The sequence below is a fragment of the Mauremys reevesii genome, linkage group 2, assembly GCF_016161935.1.
Source record: "Mauremys reevesii isolate NIE-2019 linkage group 2, ASM1616193v1, whole genome shotgun sequence".
Classification (NCBI taxonomy): Eukaryota; Metazoa; Chordata; order Testudines; family Geoemydidae; genus Mauremys; species Mauremys reevesii.
In genome coordinates, this window is record NC_052624.1 from 226535992 (window position 1) to 226552608 (window position 16617).

Genomic DNA, 16617 nt, shown 5'->3' on the forward strand with positions numbered 1-16617 from the left:
TGGTTCCTGGAGAAGTCAGGACAAAAAGGAAACTGTGCTGTTCCAGAAATAGCTGGGGGGGAAATCAGGCCTGTGATTTGGTTACAGGATTTAGTTTTTATAGACATCTAAATGATGGATTCAGAAGTCAGTCAAGCCATACTGTTCCCTAGACCAGAAAATTTGACCATAACAAAGATGATGTTTCTTTTGACAGATCTTGACTATTCTTCTTCTCCAAACTATAAGGAATCAAAAGGTCCTTATAGCTATAGTAAGACAAAACAGGGGTGCAGGAATCAGAACATTTAGAATAGGAAAAAAATAACAAGCTCAAGATGACAAGGTGATACACATACAAGAATCCCACCTGGTCTATCTTACTCATGTCGGAACAGAGGGATGAATTCCCAATTCTGTATGCACTGGGTTAAAGGGTGAGATGAAGAGGGAAAAACTTGTTCTCAGATGCTATGGTTAGAATGCTTTAAATGTACAGATGGGGCTTGATCCTGCTTTCTTTATGTACTCAAAACTGTCAGTGTAGCAGCTGGGAATTTTGGGTGTGCTAGCAGTGCTGGATAAGCCCCACATTCTTCCAAAGGTATTATTAGCCTAGAGTCACTTTTCATTAAAACATTTATTTAATGCACCTAGCGGTATGTCGATTTTTCTTTTTTTTTTATTGTTTTGTGGGACTGTATCTGTTCCTTTATGATTAAAGTGAAAGAAGAACTGAAAGCTGGCTTCTGTTTATACAACATTCAGCTTCATCTGATCAGAAAATTTATCAAACTTGTTACGAAAATGTCCGAGGCAGAATCTGCTGACCTCACTTCCACCCAAACATATAAATTGACTGGTACTAAGGTACTGTAAGGTTTCAAAGAACATCAGTTTGGATGATATATTTAATGTTTTTGAACTGTTCATCAGACATTTTGCATCAGATAGTTTTAGTGAGGTACTTAAATTGGTTTGATATTTAATGGCACTGGGTGCAAATCATTAAATAGTTACTTTACAAAACTGTTTAATTTTTAAAAAGCTAAACATAAAATACGGATAGATGTTTTAAGTTCAGGATAAGGCTGTCTGGCCCAACATGCTTATCCTTTTCATTTTCCTTCATCCAGTCTTCCTGTTTTTTCACAATAACATGCAGTCTCCTCTTCCAAACACACAATAAGTTGTCTTTTGACTTCATTTAAACTTTTTCATTCTTTCCCTGGTAACTTTTTCCATGCATCTATTAAATTTGCTGTAGCTCTACTCATGTTCCCAAACAACATACATTACATGCTTGGAAAGTCATGTAGTTCATGGACATTCATTCAGAGTAACATTGTCCATCTCCTCTACATCAAAAATGTTCTTTATCAATTTATAAAAGTAAATCTTCACCAACAGACTTCAGTGACTCTGTAATGAAGCCAACTTTCTAAGTTTATATACAGTTGGATGACAGTATCAGCCTATACCAAAAAGGTGGGGAAAAAACAAACTTGGTTTTACATTTGTTCTATGATAATCAACTCAGTTTTAAGAAGTGAATGTAAGGTTTGTGACACTTGCCAGATAGGACAGCCCTGGAGAATAGAGGCTTCTATTATTTGCAAAACAAGTACAGTGTGAGCAAAGAATGAAAACTCTTCCCATCTTTCTCTGCTAATGTGTCTCAGCACTAACCGGAAGGGATCTCTTCAAGGGGTGGAAAAGCAATTCAAGACTGATCCAGTAGGGCAGTTAAGCACATGCTCAATTTCAAGCACACAAGTGGTTCTATTAACTTCAATGGAATTTCAGTCTCTATATTCTCCTTCAGTGGTTGTCCATACTATAACCAACTGGTGACAACGGAGCCTTGTGTCAAAGGATATGGTAGACATTTTCAGTGGCCTAAGTGTTAGGTGCCTGACTGCCATTTGTCCCTCTGAAAATCAACCCCATTAGCTTTGTGATGCAGGTGTTTGTGCATTAGGAAATGAATGGAGACCATCAACTAAATACAAAGGCTAATCCAGTCACTAAATGGAAACCACTTTCAATGTCTACTAACATGGTTCACATTTGAATCAGTGACCTAGAAAACTCTGTAATTTCTTACCTATCCCTTAAGACTCTCCATATTATTTCAAGGTTTTATTCATTTTTATTACTAAAAATATTGATTCTCATTTGCAAAGATGTGTCTGCTTGTGTTTGATTAGGAGTCACACATCTGAGGTTACTTTAAAACAAAACAAGCTTTTTTGAGATCTAAAAAGATAAAACTGGTTTTGGAAATAGTAAACTACATTTTGAGCACAAATTGATTTTCCTAACTACTTTTATTCAGTTCAGGAAAGGGTCTTTCTTGGCAACACACTACAGAAGTATCTGAAATGCATTAGCACTTCGGCAGATGCTCAGAATCAAACAACTTAATAGGCATATAAACTTTTTTCAAATAATTGCAAAGCTTCGATTTAGCCTTTTGCATACTTTGCATAGTTAATTACCTAGGCTTTAATGTTTACATGCAATGAGAGTATCTACAGCTATAAACTACATAATTTATAATTGATGTAAATGGGTGTTATTATGTCAATTAAGCAGCTGTGTCCTCCACCTTCTCAGTAAACAGAAATGAGTGATAAACTGAGTTTGCAGAAAGATACCCTTTTTTCTTCACAACAGATAAAAATAAATTACCTAGGTAGACCAGGTTGTCCAATTGTTCTCTGGTGAGGTGGATGCTATATCCAGGCCCTTTCTTTTGACCTGTTGACTGCAGCAAATGGTCAATTTCGTCACGCACCACTGCAAGAGCTTCTGGGTGCCGCAGAAGATAATACATGGCCCAGAATGTAGCTGGAATCGTGTTTCCCACAGAGGCCCACAGGAAGGCAAAATGATGTGCTGGGAGAAAATAAGTGAAAAGGAAGATTAATAGCGTTTATTACACTGATTAGATTTGCAGTGTGCTAATTAAAAGATGTTAGGACACAGACCCAGCCAAGGATCAGTGAATGCTAATGAGGACCAATAGGCTTCTGAAGTCTAATTTTCTGCTTAATGAGAATAGTTTGAAATGTAATGGGGGGGGGGAAGGAGGGAAGAAGAGAAGGAAAGTAAATGCTGCTCAGTTATAATCTCTCTCATTATCACCATTAAGTATCTTGTTTTACCACCTCAGCCAAAAAAAAAAATCAATTATCATAGATGGTTGTTTCAGAGTAAAATATTTTATCATTAGCCAATTAGAAAGAACATAAAAAATTTCAAGGTCGCCATTTTGCCTTTTTATTTCAAAGGTCTATAGTAAATTATTTTATTTTAGACAAGCAATCATTCATAAGTTTCCTACCTGCTTTGTCATAATCTTGGAGCAGCTCATATTTCTCTAATGTATCTTTTCTGGCTTGGATCACTTCTGACCCTCCCATCCATTTTGCCATGTTCTGAAGTAAAAAATGATGTATAAGCTCCTTCCGAACCTTCTTGGTAACTCCTAGCAACTCAATTGGTATGTTTGCAGCTAAATAGGGAAAGTTGGCATCAAACTTGGTAAATTTGTCTCTGATTTCACTAATAACATTGTGGCCATCTGCAGCAGGATCTCTTCCATATAGTGTTATAAAACTGGCTTCAAACATTAGAAAGCTGCAGAACTTGTACATTTTTTCTGTTTTCCAATCTGTTGCTTGTGAGCATTTCCATTCAAATATATGCTGGAGATTTTTCATCATGTGGTCAGAAATTATGTCCAAAGGCTTGCCTTGCAGGTATTGGTAAATTCGATGCAGATTTTCGTTTAGGTTTGGGAAATTTGACAAAGAGGGATAGCCAAAAGTTCTTGATGCCATTTTATCAGCAAATTCATAAAATTCAAGTTGCTTGCTATTTCTGATCACATAAACATACTGGAATGGGTCCATGATAAAGGTAATATATCTACCTGAACAGAAGAAAAAGAACCACATATACAGATAAGTTCTTTTGTGATACTACTATTATTATTAATAATATTCAATGTTAATTTAAGCCAGTGGTTCCCAAACTTGTTCCGCCGCTTGTGTAGGGAAAGCCCCTGGCGGGCTGGGCCGGTTTGTTTACCTGCTACGTCCGCAGGTTTGGCTGATCGTGGCTCCCACTGGCCGCGGTTCACCGCTCGAGGCCAATGAGAGCTCCAGGAAGCGGTGCAGGCTGAGGGACGTACTGGCCTCCGCTTCCAGTGGCTCCCATTGGCCTGGAGCAGTGAATTGTGGCCATTGGGAGCCACAATCGGCTGAACCTGCGGATGTGGCTGGTAAACAAACCGGCCCGGCCCGCCAAGGGCTTTCCCTGCACAAGCGGCGGAACAAGTTTGGGAACCACTGATTTAAGACATTCCCCCCGCAGCGTTTCAAGTGATAAGCACATAGAAATCTTCAAAAGTTAGTTGTAAAAAGAGAGAGAGAAAGTGAGAGAAATTACAATAATTAGTTTTTTAAAAAAAAGTCAGAGACTTTATTTTTGTAGTAGACTAGAATGAGGGAGGTCAAGTGTAGATCGAGCTATTGTTTTGACAACAGTAGAGGGTGACATAATCATGGTACTTTGGAGTCATATGAATCATTTACTAAATTGGCATAACTCATGAAAAATACAATATAGCTTTATTATGCTTTTCAAAAGCACTTTGAAAACTATACATCTTTAGATATCTTTTAATGGCAAAAAAGGAACAAACAAATGGTTCCATATGAAAGGGTAATATATCAATAGCTTGAGAGGGGTTGAAGTGGGAAATATGCTAACATATCAGCATGCTGCTTTTCTTCAAGCAGAAGAGAATAAATTATGTGGACCAGGTTAGTCCCAACAACCAAGGTTTCAATTTTACAATGAGCTCTGCACACCTGCCGGCATATACTTGGTCCTGCCTCAGTGTAGCGGGCTGAACTAGATGGCTTCTGGATTAGACAATCTACATTTCTATGATTATATAGAGCCCACTGAAATCACTGGGGGTTACCATGAGCACAGGGGTCCATTTACATGAAAGTCTATTGTAGGATCAGGGCCTCTGAGGTTTCCCATAGCCCAAAGAAAACATGACAACTAAAATACTTTTTCAGTCTTGTTTACTTCCATGTTTTCCTGACTTTTTAAAATTTAACAGGATGATGCAGCTTTATTATAGTATCAACAAATTATAACCTGGTGGTTTATTTTAAAAAATAGTTTTCTGTGCAATATACCATCATTTAAAAACAATGGAAAAGTATTTTTGGAAGTATGCTATCCTATCTTGATTTTAAGCTAATCCCAAAGAAAGAGAACCCAATATTATTGCATCAGAATGCACTAACAACATACTCTATCACCCTTTCTTACATTCTTAATCAAAAGAAATAGTGCTGACCTGATAGCAACATTAGAGAGAGAATTCACATTAATTTTTACTTCCTTTAAAAATATTCCATTTATTTTTCTGTGTGAGATGTTTTTAGGGTTAATTTTGTAGCTTCTTTCCCCCGAAAGTCAATTACTACTAAAGACATTCTGGTAAGTCAAATTGCTGGCCATTTGTCAGGGATCAAAAAAAATTATGCCCCCAAAATAAAATTAATTCTGAATTTACTATAGCTGGGCCCATGCTAAGTTTAAATTTACAGTAAAGGTTTGTGAGTGTTAACTTGTGCACACATTAGAAAAAAGAAAGTACTCATTAAAATGTACATATATTCAGTGAAATATCCACACTATAAAAGAAGAACAGGAATAATCCTTACAAGATCTGAGGCCTAATTCTGCCCTGCTGAATGAGTGAAACTACTTTTGACTTTAATGTGAGCTGCACATGTGTAACTGAGGACAGAATTTGGCTCTGTGTACATAAAGTAGCCACTATTTAAAAGTCTGCAATTACCCCTCGGTAACATATAGTGGTATGTGAGAGTGCATAGTTACTTCCCGTTCTGACTGTGGATACATATACCATGGTATGGTAATTATGAGTACATATTGGACTCTTACATTCCTGTTGAAATCAATGGAGTTGCACAAAACACATATCAAGGTAGAATTCCGTCCAAGGTCTTTGTCAAAGAAACACTTTTGAGTGTTTTTAAGTTACTCTTTGTTTGTTTTACTATAATGTAATTTACTAATTAAACAATGTGGCATTGGGATCTTAGAGTTACTTCCTTTCTTGGTCTAAAAATAATCACGACAGACTAGTGGCAGTGTCAGGAGCAGAACTGAGGCTTCCTGACCTTGCTCCAATCACTAGATAAGAGGTCTCCCTTACTAGACTGCAGGACGTGAATGCATTTTCGATCTCAGAATAAGCGCTTCTTTAACCTTTTAAATCCAGGATACCCAAGATCTTTGTTGGAGAGCTGAGTGTTGCCAACCTTCAGCACTCTCCCCACTCCAGTTCTTATACCTTTTCTCCTCAAGACCCTTTATTGAGGCTATTATTTTTCTAATCAAGGGCTGGGAATAAAAAAACCTTTGGTATGATTTTTAATAATTAGACTGGAACGCTATTAACCCAAAAGAAGTTAGCTAGCTTTCCAACTTTGAGTTTACAGGGTAAACAATTTTAAGTTAAGATTTTGTAATTAATATTAATTTAAACCATCTGTGCACCATCTGCTTATATCACATGCAAAATACAAGTTTCTTTGTGATCTTTAATCAGACATTTAGCAAATGCACATCAATTCTGATAATTTTTAAAAAATAAGCAACATGATTCTAAGCAAATTATTCTTCAAGCAAACAACATCATTTTAATAAATAATCTTAAAACAACATTCATTCAATGTTAGTGTAATTACAAACTTTTGGAAAGAAAAGACTTCACTCAAAATTTTCTATGATTAAGGATGTGCCACAGATGAACATTTCTATTAGTCTTATTTTCCAGCTGATAAAAAAATGCCAAAATATAATTCATGTTTGCAAAGTCAAATTCAGCTTCCAGGCCACATCACTGCCCAAAAGTCAACAAATTATAGAAATATATGACACAAAAACTCTGTTACAGTATTTACAAAATTCTAATGAGGGATATTTAACCCATACATAGAGAAGGCAAAAATTGCTGGTTTTAAAAAAAAATTGTGCAAATTGTTAAGGTATCTCCAATAGAACCTATGCCCAAGTAATTTAAGATTTTAGACCTCTCTCTAAATAAAGACCAAAACCTATAGGTCACTACTTGTGGCTATAAAACTGTTTAAGTGTTACTAGCAACTGGAACCTTTAGTGATTTCTGTCCTACTAGCACACAGAAGAACTACATAGCTATACCTGTTTAACAGTGTATTCATATTTGTGTACAGTGATGTGGCTGTATTGGTCCCAGGATATTCGAGTACACAAAGTGGGTGAGGAAATATCTTAAACTGGACGAACATCTGTAAAAAGATATTACCTCACCCACCTTGTGTCTGTAACATATTGTCAATTACCTGGTATAATAATGTAAAAATATCTCCTCTATCAACATACAATCCCTCAGCAGCATTTTGAGATCTAAAACCAATCACCAAAGTTTGTTGATTTCAACTAAGTTATTGTAAATAATATTAGGATTATCATTTTTTTTTGCATGGGCTAATTAAAACAATAAAATAAATCATTTTATTTCCCCTATTGGACTCTGTTTTCACTTCTACAGTGTCTATGTACTGGTGGTAACAGGCACTAACAAATGCAAGCCTTCCTACATTTTTGAGTCATTATTCAGCACTTTAATAGGCATGTTCCCCAAATGCCCCCCCACTGCAGTTACCCTCAGGAGCTACCTCTCAGAAGTGAACCCATACCATAAACAAAGAAACCAAAATTTTGGTGCTCACCACAGCTTTGCTCTGACTAGCTGTAGGAGCTAATTCCCAAATCTGCTAAAAAGTGCTGGATAACAGACCACAAGCTCTCCATAGTAGTGGCTTTAAATATTAAATCCATTGATACAGAATCCACTGTGACAATTTAAAAGTCCTTTGTAGCTGTTCAACAATGTCTGTGGACACTAAAAAATCCCTTTTCACAACCGTTTGAGAAGACACGTCTGTACAGTAAAGTCATGCTCAAATTCCTTCTAGTTTAGTAAGCTGAGTAAACTCTTCTATTTAATACCATAAAAACAAGTAAAATTAGCTGAATATTTCACTTGTTCCTGTAAAAGCCTTCAGATTCCTTCTCTATCTGTGGACATGACTGTTCTTCTCTTTCCAATCCTTCAACTTTTATTACAGCCATTATTGAGAATGCCTTTGATATCTCCGTTCAGCTTACACAGTCTCCTCAGAACAAAAGACTGATGTAGAAGATATGAAAATTGTCAACTGTTGGTGAATCCTAGCACATAAATCAGTATTTGTATGATAGTTGAGAAATTATTCTAATAATGCACTCTGGGCCCTTTTTAATGCTAATTATGAATGACAAGCATTTCATAGGATATATAATGATGTAAGTTATTAAAATAATGTTTTCAATGGACTTCAGTGCTTAAATAGTTAAGGTATATATGTATATTAATTTTTTTAAAATGTACTAGGAGTGCTTTTAAAGAGGCTAAACGTACTTAGTATAACAACTATAAGATGTAGATTGTCTTCTTTAAAATTGAGATTGGTTAGTCAAAAAATATACTACTACAACATCCGGTATGGTTCCTAATCATGTATCAGTAAAAGTAAACAAAGTCTTATCATGAAAAACAATGAAAAGACTTTTCAAGGGTCTTAAAGTTCTTACCTAGTTGGCTGTCTATTTGTTCTTGATCCTTATCAAGTAAAAAGGTTGGGTTTGGAAGTACTATCATATAGAAACAACTCTTTTTTTTAAAGACTATCACATTTACGTAATCGTCCTCTTATTAGGAAGATTTTGCTGAACTGTTGACAATGATGTACAGTAGTGCTTCGCCGGTATGACGTTTGGGGAAAACGATTCTGCTGCACCACCACACAAAACCAATTAGAGAACTATTTTCTGCGACAGGTCAGGAATTTACATTGTTTCTCAGAGAAAGATGTGCTTTTTAATTTCTTTATTAAAATGACATCCATGTCCCTTGCGACTTTTCGGAATGACAATCATTTGCTCATCACATGGGAAAGTACAATCAGTGAAATCGCATTACCGGTACGGGGCAATGCCAGAAACTCCAAGCATCGTTCCACATTTTCCAAATGAACTACTTTGAGAACTGATAATTAGAACAATATATATTGATAGAATTTTTTGACAAGACCTTTATTCACCCACCAGGGGGGTAAAGTAATGATAGTACATATAAAACAGGGGAAGTTCTGTTTGCTGCACACACAAACATCATCTTTGTCAAATCACTGAAACATCACGAAATCCAGTGTGTCTTGGTATCTAAGGCTATGATATGAAGTACTAACTAAGCTTTAAAAAAAACCTGAACAAAACAAAACGAAACAAAAACAAACAAGATGGTTCGCTACTATTTCTCTTTAGTAAACTCAGTATTCAGTGTTTTCAATATTGAATTATAGAAAGTGACATTAAAGTAATATCATGGATGTAACATAAATTCACAAAACTTGGGATATTCCAAAATAATGACAAATTTAGTTGCGTAACTCACTCTATTTGCCTCACTATTTTAAGCACATATTGCATTAATCAATGAATCCCTCAGTACACTATCTAGGGATGAGAAGATGGATTAAAGGCAGAATTTTTACCATCACACTGAGATGGGATTTGTTAATTTAAGTCTCAGTCACAAATTTTAACACTTTAACAAATTAACTCACTAACCCTTTTCTTATATTAAAATACGAAAAAGGGAGAGAGAAAGAAATGTCCCATTGACACACAAGTTCTGAAGTGCAACTGTACCCAATTTTATTAGTATATTCATAACGGCTGTCTTGCTTTGAGTTATTATTATTATTAATCTGCATTCAGAAGTAGCCATTATTTTATATACATTATGAAAGTATATTAACAATAGTACGTACAGATTGCATTTTACCAAAAGTCGTTTCTGTGCATGCGCTGTAGTCCCCTTCTAAATGAAAGAACTTCTTTTAAGTTTCAAAACAGCAAAAGGAATGAATTAAGGTAATAAAACTAACAGCTTGTAAAATTGCACATCTAAAAATTAAGCAATTTTTGGTTACACGGAGAAAGAGTTTAAAATGAGCATCCTGTTTGTAACCTGATAACTTGAAATTCGTTGAAAAATGGTTTGGTTTTTTATTTAAAATATCTAAACATAAAAACTTTCCCTGTTGCTGGGAGATTATAGAGCAGACTTCATTAAATTCACATTTTGGTCTGAAACTCCCTAAAAATATGGGAATAGTAGAAAAAATGAGAGTGCCTCCATTATAGCAGTGTTAATTCATGCTACTGTAAAACTGTTAATTTGAACTAGGATCACAGAAGTTAGAGAAGAAAAAGACCCATTAAATAACTGAGTCTATCTACCTACACATTTTAAAAGATATAAAGAAAGCATTAGGGGCCATCCTGCATTCCTGTACCCCAAAGTTTCCAAATGAAAGCAAGGTGACTTTTGTGAATGTAAGACAGAGCAGGATTAGGCCTAAAATTAAGGAGATATAAAACACTGAAGTTACTGTATTTCAGATCATTATCTCAGTCTCTATTATTATGCCATTGTCAGGATGTATGGTTAGGCAGGAAGTTTCCATGTTCTAATCCTGATTGTATCAATGAGTCAATGTGTCACTCACTTCCTAGTGCTCCTGTCAACCCAGATGTAGAGAGGGTAAAAAATATATTCTGTACAATTTTTATGAGTATTTTCTAAATTTGATCTAATGTTTTCCTGTGCAGTGTTAAGATGATATTAGTTCTCACTTCTATAGAGAACACAATCTATAGTAAATATTCTATTTACCTATATTATATGTGCTGGCATAATATGTATGCATGAGTTAGTATATGCACACATATAGTATGCACACACACACAAAATAATAGTTGTGATTATATATAATACACATTAAAATATTTCATTTACAAAGTAATTTTCGTTGGTCATGTGGCTCGAAAACTTAGGCCTGTCATAAGTACAGATAAAGGCTTTTCAATAAATAAAATTCTAAATAAAATATAAAAATGTTAATTAATTTAATTGACATAAAAGACAAGAGAAATAGTAAAATGCTTCTCACCAGCAATGTGTACAGTGAAAACATCTCCAAATTTTCGTTGCTGAGATATCAAGAATTTGAAAGCATCTTTCCTAAAAGTTAAGGCTTTCCCAATGAAAGGAATCCAACCATTTATTAACGGGGGTTCTCCGGTCCTCCTGTTAAAAACATTAGAGAAAAGGGGATTAACTTTGCATGATAGCAACTCATATACACTTGATTACATGCACCTTATATATATGAAAAATGTATTATAGAGAAAGTTCTTCATATATGTTGGCAGGTTAAATCTAATCACACCTCTGTGCACAAAAGGCTCACTGTAGCAATTATGAGAAATCAGACAGAAATTGAGGTGCTTTTACTACACAGCACAATGTCTTCCTATCAATCTCATAATGTTATATATGATCTATGGAAATCTACATTCTATAGAAAATCCTTAGAGATGTGGTAATGCAAGTGTCATAGCAAGAGCTCTCTCACACAGTATTTTGCATGTCAATGTAAACTATATCAGAAGGCAATTATGATGGATTTAAGTAATTAGGAGGCTGACAGACCATAGAAAAGGGTAGCCCTATAGATTTTTTACACTCTACCTACATCCCAAAATGCTATAATTCTAATTAAGCATTTTTTAAAAACAGAATAATAATAAGGACCAAATACTTCACACAGTTTTTAGTGTGTGTGTCTCTACAGTTCTTCTTCTACCTGTAAGATAGCAATTTATGTGAATGGTTTATAACTGCTTTTCCATATAATTATATACGCCAACTTATGAGAAGCATACTCTGTGTATCACTTATATTTTAACAATAGCAGAGTGACATTTTAAGTTATGTTAGTTTTTTCCTTTTATAATGCTGACCTACTATCCTATTCATAACTGCAAGTTTCCTACCTTAGTACTGATATTTAGTTGCCTGAATATGATTTGAGCACATAAAGCAAGTCTGTTTTAGAAAGGATTAAAACAAATATTCACAAACAACTGATTCTACAACCCATCTGTGAAGGTGACTTATACTACATGCAGAACAACTCATTCTGATTAATCATAAGATATTTACTAGCTTGAATCTAATCAAAGATCAAGGGATCACAAGCTTTACTACCCTCATGCACAGCATGGATTTTTGTGTAGCGGGGTTAACCCTATCATAGTCTCCTATTTTTCCATAGCCTGTTATAACAGAAAATCAAAAAGAAAAGATAAATGTGCCATATCGATATTTAGCTCTTTAAAAAAATTAAAACCTCTTGTTTTGATGAATGCACATGAATGAAATAAGCCATATGACTTGATCTCTTCCTACATTTAATACTAATGGAACACACTCATTTTTCTAATAATTATTTATATAGTAGCTTGAGATAATATTTTTTTCTTTCACAAGTGCTGTACGACAAACTGGAAAATAATTTTTGTAGCCTAAAAATATGCATTGGATACTATGACATTTGGGGGGTGGGTGCGGGGTATTTCTCTTTTATACTTTACGTATCATAGAACCTCTAGCGGCCAGTACCAGCATTATTTGTTCAAGTGGCACAAAAATGGCCATGGACCAAAGAAAACTTTGTAATGGTTAATTCTATTTAAAATGAAAACAGGAAAAGAACTAATCTGAGATTAGATAGAGGGATCACCAAACCGGGAACTATGACATCTTACACCATACCCTCAATTATCCTCTCAAAGCCTGTAAGGAATCTGGATGTTTTACCAATTTTTTTTTCAGACTATTAAGTCCCAGCAATAGCCTGCTTTCACTTCCTGGGTTGGACATTACGCCGCACAAGTAACATTGTGACAAATATTTAGATAGGCTTTTTGTCATATTTTAATTTAATGCATCTAATTTCACCCTCCATGCTCTGTCATTCGGTCAAAAGCTGTATTCCTCACAAGGTTTCCGCGGGGTAAAAAGGATGTAGCTCAGAAATCCAGGGGAAAATTAACTTAATGCTCCAAGTCTGTGGGATCACATCAGGGAGACATTTTGCTATCACAAAGACGTGAGGGTCATCGTTTGCTTCAGACATGTTTAGCTCAGCAGCAATAAGCTTAACACTGTTAAACACCATGTCAAGGCTATGCGTATTTCAGAGGAAAATATAACGTTAGTTCAACTTACGACCCATAGTAGACTGATAATAGAAATGTGTCTTCATTTTTACCTTTACTTCTCTTAGGAAGATGGAGGTCACCTTAATGACTTATAGATGTCTGCCGACATATAGCAAAGGGAATAGAGAACACTATATATATTTTATAAGCTCCCAAAATATAATGCTTCACTGCACAAACTTTTAAGCAGTATAATACACCTGATTTGGGCTTCTCATCTGTAATAAAGATTTCAGGTATATATCTGACAGTGCATATTGACTAGAAATGATAGGTCGGTTTTAAAGCTATTTGAAAGAGCCATAATACAAGCCTCTAGAAATAATTAAACAAATATTAAATGTTTCTTTCAACTCCTAATTCATAATTCACTTTTTGCAGCCTTTAAAAAATATTACAAAAGCCAAAGTTAGGTTGTCCCAAATAGGCTGTTAATATACATATATAAGAAATATAAATGGTTTTAAAGCATTTTCTTCTTAGCATTGGGAGAATAAAAATATATTGCTCTGACTTTTTAAAAAAGAAGACAAAAAATTCAATTTGAACTGTTTAGTTTCCAGTTTAGTTTTCAGTTTATCAGTAAAACCAAGTTTGTATTCAAGATATCAGAGCTACTTACTAGCATTGATGTGATCTCTGTGTTACAGTGCACAAGGCAAGTCAGATCTAGCCCAATTGTTAGAATAGTTTAATCCAGTCAACATAATTGGTAATTTATAGTATTCTCAGGCCTTTTCAACATTCTTATTACAGCTTTAAGGTCTCATTCGGCTTGTGTCCATGGGTAACTTTACTAGTCTCACTGAAGTCAATGGGACTAATCAGGCAAGTCAAGTTTCTCACATATGAAAGTGGGGTTCAGAAAATAAAACATCAGAAATAAATTTATTGTAACCTATAATTAGACAGACTAGTTAAGAGGGACAGTGAAAACCAGGCTATCAGTACTATCAACCATTATTAAATGGAGAGGGAATTTAAAACAGCATTATGAAAAGGCATTTAGCTATCATGTACTGTTTGTAAATAGCATACACAGATTATAAAAACTGAATTTTTTTTTATCTGAAAGCAAACATACTCATTACTCGGTTACAAGATTGTTATTGCATCTATTCAATGCAAGGAGCAAAGTTTTGGAATGTGTTGACTGTCTTTTAAGAGATTTTTTTTCCCCTTTGGTCATCCAAAAATCAAATAATTGAATGAATTGTGATTATTTAACTACTAAGGCAACATATTATTTAAAAAATGTGAAGATCACACCTATGTCGCAGGCATGCTCACCAGCAGAGCGTCTAGAAAACAGAGGAGGACAGCGGACTTGAAAAGCAAATGATGTGAAGTATAGCTAAATATCAATACAAATACAAATTATTTTTTTTAAAATTTGAAAGTGGCAAGTCCTCAAAATACTATTTTTTTTACAGTTAATATAACTGAATCATTTGGGAAATCAAAATTTGGGACACCGTTCACTATATTCTGTGAATGTGAACATACTGTTTTTTCATTGAAAAAGAAAAAAAGATCCAAAAGTTAGCAAGTATCATTATTATATATTGCCTGTAGATAGCTCCAGTACAAAAGCTATTTTTTCCATATAAAAATATCTAAGGCTATTCTTTTTTTAGTTACACTGGTGTAACTCCATCAAAGTCTATGGGGTAGTCTGGCTGTAACTGAGAGAAGAATTTTTGCCATTTCAGGAGTTATTTGTTTTCTAAAGACAGCAGATGCCTATAATTAATCTCCAATAAATGCAAAAAACATAGTGTATCTATTGGTATAGCAGATGAACAGGTTAATTTTTCTCTTTGCACATAATGAATCATAAGTGTGTTAACACTCATAGTTGAATTTCATGAACATAAACCTTCTGTTTAATAATATGTGTTTACAACCAGAATCAGACATATAGTAATCTCTTGCCTGGGATAAACATTAATCCAGATCTGTCTAGAAAAATTATACAATTCATTACCATAAGTAATCTCTATTGTGCCCTGTGTTTAACCTTCATCTTTTTCCTGTCCTATAATCTTACAAATCCACTGGTGGTATGCGATTGGCATCTGGTGTTAACACAACCTTTGCTGCACAAAGAAGAACTGAAAAAGCCCCACATGAAAGTGTCACTCCGCAGGATACCAGTGATTCAGCTGAATACTTCTGAGCAACTTTCATTGAAGTTGCTGATAAAGGTCTAATAAAATTGCTTGTCATGAAGAAGAACCTTTTCACTTTACAAAATATCATTGCCAAAAATTTAAAGCTACTGATTTCAAGCTTGATTTGATTTCTTGGTAGAGAAGTTAATTCCCTGCTCTAGTACTTCTCATCATAGTATTAAATGTAACCACAAAGTAAAAAGCAAGCTATGCTGAATTTTTAGAAAAGGCAATGTATCGGTACAGATGTAGAACAAAAGCTATTATGAACATGTCAAAACAGTTTTCAGTTATTCACAGGTTCTATCACAATATTTAAACAACAAGACACGACAGTCAGTGTGTTTCTGGGGCCTATGAACACTTTGACTGAGACGTGAAGAATGAGGCCACAGGCTTCATACCCCAGAAAGGTAATCCCCAGAAATGTGGTGCCTGTAGTGTCTTATTGCATTAGGAAAAAGAGAACACAGGACATTTAGGACAGTGTGAGGCTAGCAAGTCTATGTATTTTAACTGACTCCTCTTCTGATTTAGTAGTTACAGAACCCTACCATATTCATAGCTGGATACCATAGTGTTAGGTACTCTATAAGTAAATGGATAGAGAGAATATTATTTTCTTCTAATTATTTGTTCAAACGTCTCAAAAGTGTCTATATCACCAGCAGTTATTTTTCTGACTTCTAATGATGCTTTTATTTCACATAGGAAATTACAGAAAGAATTGCCATAATGGAACAGATATCTGGTACTTCTAGTCTGGTAACCTTATTCTAACTAGGGACGATACTTGAGGTTTTAGAAAAAGGCAAAACTAACAACAACAACTACTACTAAACCGCAAACCTGTAATGCATGTGTCCAATTGCACCTTGACAAACATTTGACTCCCATAGGCACCCAGGTTACTTGCTACCCGAGGCAACTGGTATAAATACAAGATGCATAAAGATAAGACTTTGCTCTGAAGCATGAGTTTTGATTCTTTTTATAACACTGACATAGTATGCAAAAACACAAATGCTCTTAATGCTTATTAAATTATCCATTCCTTTAAAATATCCTACTAAATTATTTACCTTGACAATTTCCTGTAGCAATGAATTTTCAATGCTAAACTGATACTGTATTAAAAATTATTCCCTGAGAAACTAAATGGATGAGAGGTTTAGTATGA

At 34.8% G+C, this 16617-nt stretch overlaps 1 protein-coding gene across 3 annotated transcripts in view; it reads right to left on the reverse strand.

The window, feature by feature from the left end:
- LOC120399008 (cytochrome P450 7B1) overlaps positions 1 to 16617 on the reverse strand; it is a 189838-nt gene that overhangs the window by 13281 nt on the left and 159940 nt on the right. For all 3 annotated transcript variants that reach the window (XM_039526851.1, XM_039526853.1, XM_039526852.1), the window contains exons 2-4: positions 11148 to 11284; positions 3329 to 3919; positions 2674 to 2880 (exon numbers count right to left, since the gene is read on the reverse strand). In XM_039526851.1, the coding sequence (XP_039382785.1) occupies positions 2674 to 2880; positions 3329 to 3919; positions 11148 to 11284 (935 nt within the window). The remainder of the gene's footprint in view (positions 1 to 2673; positions 2881 to 3328; positions 3920 to 11147; positions 11285 to 16617) is intronic.